This window comes from Dipodomys ordii, unplaced genomic scaffold, assembly GCF_000151885.1.
Source record: "Dipodomys ordii isolate 6190 unplaced genomic scaffold, Dord_2.0 Scaffold28, whole genome shotgun sequence".
In the NCBI taxonomy this organism is placed as follows: domain Eukaryota; kingdom Metazoa; phylum Chordata; class Mammalia; order Rodentia; family Heteromyidae; genus Dipodomys; species Dipodomys ordii.
In genome coordinates, this window is record NW_012267244.1 from 9,388,858 (window position 1) to 9,395,665 (window position 6,808).

The following is a 6,808-nucleotide window of genomic DNA, read 5'->3' on the forward strand; positions in this document are numbered from 1 at the left end:
TCTTTTTGCTTATGTGGTGCTGAGGAATCAAACCCAGGGCCTCAGGCATGCAAGGCAAGCGCTCTACCACTGAGCCACCTTCCCAGCCCTCTTTTGATTATTTTAATATACAGTGTATTCATTTCAAAATCACACCACAAAATCCGCCTTACCATATCAGTGTCAATGGAAACTCTGAGTGCAATCTTATTCATTCTATTACCCTTAAGAGTTTTCAGGTGAGGGCACAATGCAGCACTACAAGCCATGGCTATTTCTTTTGCAAACTGATAACAAGTAGATAAGTCCTGGTCTTTTGGGAAGTATATCACCTAAAATGAATTTAATTGGGAAACAAGTCATGATTAAAAATAAAAGAAACTTAAAAATGCACCACAATTGATCATATTAAGTAAGCCAGGCCCAAAGAAACATCCCATGGTTTCCTCATTTGTAATAATTAGTATTTGTCTAGGATAATCCTAGCATATGAGCAGAATAGCTAAATAGCTATGTACATATGACCATACAAGATGATGCTAAGCAAAATTAACTCCATGACATGGAAACAAGAGGTTTTTCTTTGTTTTTGTTGTTTTTAATGTATTATGTGATTTCTTTTTTGTTTTGTGTTTTTTTTCTTTTTCTATTGTTTATCCCCTGTTGTCACTGCAGTTGATTTTGGTGTCCTGGGTATTGTATATACCTTTATCTTAATTAGGAAAGGGAAGGGGAACAACAAAATGGTGAGACAAAGGACCAAGGGCAAGCCAATGCAATAGTGATACTCACAAGACAATATGTCTCAGGGAGGGAAAGTGGGAAAAAATGGGAGAGGAGGTAATAAGTTTGACAAGAAATGTACTTACTACCTTACAGATGTAACTAACTCCTCTGTACATCACTTGGACAATAAAAATTTTGTTAAATGTACCAACTGCTACTTTTGGTTAAATTTTAATTCCAATGTTTCATGAAAATCACTAGTTGAGAACATTCTTTTTTTTTATTGTGAAAATACTGTACAGAGGGGTTACAATTACATGGGCAAGATAATGAGTACATTTCTTATCAAGCATTGTAGCCTCCTCCTTTGTATCCCCTTCCCATCCCTTCCCATCCTCCCCCCACCCCCCCACCCAATCCTCCCTGCCCCTCATCCTCCCCCACCAAAGTTGTAAAGTTCATTTTGACATAACGACTTGTACATCTCATTGTTGCAATGGGTCCACCTGTATCCCTATTTAAACGATTTGTTTTTCCCCTTCCCCTCCACAAATTATACCGACATCAAATACAGTGAGAACATTCTATATCTACAATTTAACTCTCTCTATATATATCTACAGTTAACTCTATATAAACCAAAGATTGCAGATTATGAAAAAGGCTCAGTTATTTTCACTTAAATTTGACTTATCAATGAAATTCTTGTTATTTCAGTTTACAAAGCCCATCCTATAAGGACAGCTATATGAAATTAAGACCAAAGATAATATTCTACTGTTTCTATATTTACTGTAGCTTTTATCTTACACATACATAAAATCACAAAGAATACCTGATTACCTGATTACAGGATAGTTGAATGAGGGAGAATAAAGGATTGGGAGGCTTTAGTTCTATAGTTTCATATTCTCTTATTTTTTTAAAACATGGTGTGAGCACACCAGGCACTGGTGGCTCAGGTTTATAATCTTAGCTACTCCAGAGGCTGAGATCTGAAAATTGGAATTCAAAGCTAGCCTGGGCAGAAAAGTCCGTGACACTTATCTCTAATTAATCACCAAAAAAAAGCCAGAAGTGGCACTGTGGCTCAAGTGGTAGAGAGCTAGCCTTGAGCTGAAGAGCTGAAGGGCAGTGCCCAGGCCCAGAGTTCAGGCCCCATGACCGGCAGGGAAAAAAAAAAAAGAATACTGATTATAAGCTGATGTCAATAAAACATTTTATTCACTGTAAGAGTAAAATAAAAATATTGTGAAATAACATATTACAGTACAAACAAATATGGCAATGGACCATCATGATGATAACCTGAAGTTAGTCTGCTGAAATCCAAACATGATAGGTAAAAGACAGACATAAGTGAAAATCTGCACCTCAAAGTATAAAATAAGTAGTGTAATGAACTGTAGTTAAACATGCAAAGGTAGAATATGTACTCTCTACATTAAAAAAGAATGTCAGGTGCTGGTGGCTCATGCCTGTAATCCTAGCTACTGAGCAGGCTGAGATCTTAGGATTGCAGTTCAAAGCCAGCCCAGGCAGAAAAATCTGTGAGACTCTTATCTCCAGTTAACTACCAGAAAACTGGAAGTGGAGTGTGGCTCAAAGTGGTAGAGCAATGGTCTTGCATAAAAAGAGCTCCAGGACAGTGCCCAGGCCCTGAGTTTAAGCTCCAGGACTAAAAAAAAAATTTTCCCCTTACCTCAGTACATTTTAAAATCTTCTCATCAGTTTCAAAATCTGCTTCTAATTTTATTTTTTCGCTTGGAAATCCTTGTAATGATATTCCATCCACTGAACTGGTAACACTACAAAATAAAACAATGTAATCCTTTTATTAACAAAGTACTTTTTATAAAATAAATTAACAGATTTGAATGGGTGAAAGAAAATAAAAGCTTGAAATAACAAATATCTCAATTATAGGCAAAACAATTAAATCTCTACTTCACTTATCCCAACCTCTTGAATGTATAAGTAATTTTTGTTAATCAGTAAATTATATCTTCTTTTTCATATAGTCAATTAGAGCCTATGTTTAAAATATCTTAAGTAGTATCCTAACATAAAAACTGTCTCCTCAGGGCTGGGAAGATGACTCAATGATAGAGCGCTTGCCTTGCATGCATGAGTCCCTGGGTTCAATTCCTCAGCACCACATAAACAGAAAAAGCCGAAAGTGGCACTGTGGCTCAAGTGGTAGAGCACTAGCCTTTGGCTGAAGAGCTGAGGGACGGTGCTCAGGCCCAGAGTTCAAGCCCCACAACTGACCAAAACAAAAAACAAACTGTCTCAACTCAAAAATTTATTTTGCAATGTTTCAGCATTAGCCACCCACCTCTTCCTTCTGTGTTCCAGACCCCTCAGCAATCTCCAAAAGGGAAAGACTATGGGTAATTGAAAAGTGGAAGGAACAGCAGTAATCATCTACAAGACTGCCAGTGTCCATATTCACCCATCCAAAAGGTATTATTATTTGATTAAAAAATACACCATAGGGGCTGGGAAGGTGGCTCAATGGTAGAATGCTTGCCTTGCATGCCTGAGGCCCCGGATTTGATTCCTCAGCACCACATAAGCAAAAAGAAAAAAGCCAGAAGTGGTGCTGTGGCTCAAGTGGTAGAGAACTAGCTTTAAGCTGAAGAGCTGAGGGACAGCGCTCAGGCCCAGAGTTCAGGCCCCACGACGGGACCCCCCCCCCAAAAAAAATACACCATATAGCAGAAAATATGTTGACTTTTGTCAAGCCCACAATGCTATTCAATAAATGTTTTGACACTGGTTCCTTCCCAATTTGGCCACCAATTAATAGCAACGTGACCAAGAAAACACGTCTTTGGAAAACCAGACTATATTTATTAAATGGAATATAAGCACTTAAAGTAGTGGCATAAATATATGTCCAATCATGAAATATTTAATTATATCATAGTTTTTATCCATCTCCTTCCATCAAATCAATTACATTGTACTAATAAAAATTCCTACCCTTTATTTCCTTTTTCTTCTGAATCTACCCAGCAGATATCCACATATTCTCTCAAGTCTACTGCATCGACTTTTCCACAAGTAATTTTAAAGTCTTTTTGCTCTCGTAGAGCAAGCCGCAAGGCATCCATGGTTTCTGGAGTTATTTGGACCATTAAGCCATCTAAAAAGGAAAGTTACATTTTACATTTCTTTTTCCAAATATCAGTCTGTATTCCTATGCCATAAAATTCACTGCTAAAATACATTGAGAGCAACAGATGAATGAGTAAAGATGATGTGGTGTACATACAGACCAGAGTACTTATTCACCCAGAAGAATGAATAAAATGCTGCCATTTGCAGCAACATAGATGGAACTGGGAGACATTATGTTAAGTGAATATACCACACACAGAAAAAAAAATTGTTTCCAGTTTACATGTAGGAACTAAAAAACTGATTTCATACAAGTAGAGAATAAAACAGTGGTTACTAGAGACAAAGAAAGATAGTAGAAGGGAGATATAGATATTAAATGACGTACCAAAATACAGTTACATAGAGGACTACATTCTATTGTAGGGGACTATAGTTTGCACAATTTATTAAATATTTCATAAAGAACTATAAGAGAAGAATATGAAGTTTTCCAATACAAAGAAATGTGTTTATGAAAATGGAAGAGTAATTGCCAATTTAATCATTACACATTTTTTTTAATTTACTTATTCATTTTATTTTATTTGTGAAGATACTGTACAGAGGGGTTACAATTACATGGGCAGGATAATGGGTACATTTCTTACCAAGCATTGCAGCCTCCTCCTTTTGTTTACCCTTCACATCCCTTCCCAGCCTCCCCCCTCCCCCCCAATCATTACACATTTTATATATAAATATATATATATATATTAGTTTATAACACTGAACAGCAAATAAACAGGATTACTATATGTAACTTAAAAAATGGAAGTGAGGGGCTAGGAAGGTGGCTCAGTGGTAGAGTGCTTGCCTTGCATGCATGAGGCCCTGGGTTCGATTCCTCAGCACCACATAAGCAAAAAGAAAAAAGCTGGAAGTGGCGCTGTGGCTCAAGTGGTAGAGCACTAGCCTTGAGCTGAAGAGCTAAGGGACAGCGCCCAGGCCCAGAGTTCAGGCCCCACGACCGGACCCAAAAAAAAAAAAAATGGAAGTGAAAGATGTACAGTGTCTAACACTATACCAATTACAAGTTAGCTAGATAAAGAAAACATACAAACAGATGAAAAATGAGCAAATGTTAGGATAGGCATTTCAAAGTTACGTATGTGCCTAATAAATAATAAAATATAATGGTAGAGTGCTTGCCTTGCAGGCACAAGGCCCTGGGTTCGATTCCTCAGGACCACATAAGCAGAAAAAGCCAGAAGTGGTGTTGTGGCTCAAGTGGTAGGGTGCTAGCCTTGAGCTGAAGAGCTGAGGGACAGTGCCCAGGCCCAGAATTCAGGCCCCACGACTGACCAAAAATAATAATAATAATAATAAATACAATGAGGTGATCTACTTCTTAATAAATAGAAATATGCCAATAATGACCAAATTTGGAAACACCTACTGACTGACACAAATTTAATAGTATGATCATACCATGTTTGGAGACTATGTACACCAACAAAAAAATCTTATACATCAATGTTAATGAAAATTGCTTTAAACACTTCATAAAACATTTTAGCAATATCTTGCAGAGGTAGTCACTAATTAATTGTCCTTGAAATTCCACTCCTAGAAATATAAGAAAAAATTGGAACGTGTATCCCATGTATACATACACAAGTATGAATGCCAATAGACTTATTCTTTCTTTCTATTTTTTTGTCAGCCATGGGGCTTGAACTCTGGGCCTGGGCACTGTCCCTGAGCTCTTCAGCTCACGGCTAGTGCTCTATCACTTTTAGCCACAGCACCACTTCCCTATTGTTTGTAATAGTGGTAAAAACACGAAACAATTCAGAAGTTCATGATTAGGGGCTGGAAATGTGGTTTAGTGGTAGAGTGCTTGCCTAGCATGCATGAGGCCCTAGGTTCAATTCCTTGGTACCACATAAATAAAATTAATAAAAGCTTAAAAGAAAGTATTAAAAAAAGTTCATGAAGACCAAATTGTCACATATTCACACAGTATTTAATAGTACTAAAATGAATAAAAAGCCGGGCGCCGGTGGCTCATGCCTATAATCCTAGCCACTGTGATCTGAGGATCACAGTTCAAAGCCAGCCTTGGGGAAGAAAGTCTGTGAGACTCTTATCTCCAATAAACCACTAGAAAACCAGAAGTGGCTCTGTGGCCCAAGCAGTAGAGCGTTCACCTTGAGCTGAAGAGCTGAGGGACAGCACCCAAGCCCAGAGTTCAAGCCCCACAACCAACAAAAAATAAAATAAAATAAAATGAATATAGGCACCAAAATGCATAAATTTTAGAAATATAAATACTGTGTGAAAGGAGTCAAGCTCCACAGGACTATGTGTAGAATATCACTTTTATAAATCTTTTAAATAAGCCTTATTATGTAATATATTATTTAAGCATAAGGCAAAAGCAGAGTAAAAGATTAGTAAAAAGATTAGGAGAGGAACACAAAGGCACAATACCTATGTAACTCTGATCACATAAAATAATATTTATTGAAATGAACTCCAGAAAATGGAAATGAGAGGGGTTTTTTTTGGTTGTTTTTCTTTTCCTTTTATTTTGTTCATTTATCTGTCTTTGGGGAGGGTAATAGGTGGGACAGAAATGGTAGAACAAAGGGTGAACAAATGCAACAGTGGTCCCCACTAGACACTATGTTGAAAATGAACTATACAATTTGTGGGTGGGGATGAAAGGGAATAACTGAAGACAGTGAAAGAAGGAATGACACTGTCCAAAACAAAATGCACTCATTACCTGACTTATGTGACTGCAACTCCTCTGTACATCACCTTTATGGTAATAATATATATTTTTTGGGGGGGGGTCAGGTCATGGGGCCTGAACTCTGAGCCTGGGCGCTGTCCCTCAGCTCTTCAGCTCAAGGCTAGCACTCTACCACTTGAGCCACAGCGCCACTTCCAGCTTTTTTCTTATGTGGTACTGAGGAATTGAACCCAG

General features: G+C 37.6%; 1 protein-coding gene across 3 annotated transcripts in view; it reads right to left on the reverse strand.

Moving 5' to 3' along the window:
* Positions 1–6,808, reverse strand: part of Zfyve16 (zinc finger, FYVE domain containing 16) — a 40,829-nt gene that overhangs the window by 4,615 nt on the left and 29,406 nt on the right. For all 3 annotated transcript variants that reach the window (XM_013015906.1, XM_013015905.1, XM_013015904.1), the window contains 3 exons: positions 3,694–3,856; positions 2,408–2,513; positions 153–311 (listed from right to left, as the gene is read on the reverse strand). In XM_013015906.1, the coding sequence (XP_012871360.1) occupies positions 153–311; positions 2,408–2,513; positions 3,694–3,856 (428 nt within the window). The remainder of the gene's footprint in view (positions 1–152; positions 312–2,407; positions 2,514–3,693; positions 3,857–6,808) is intronic.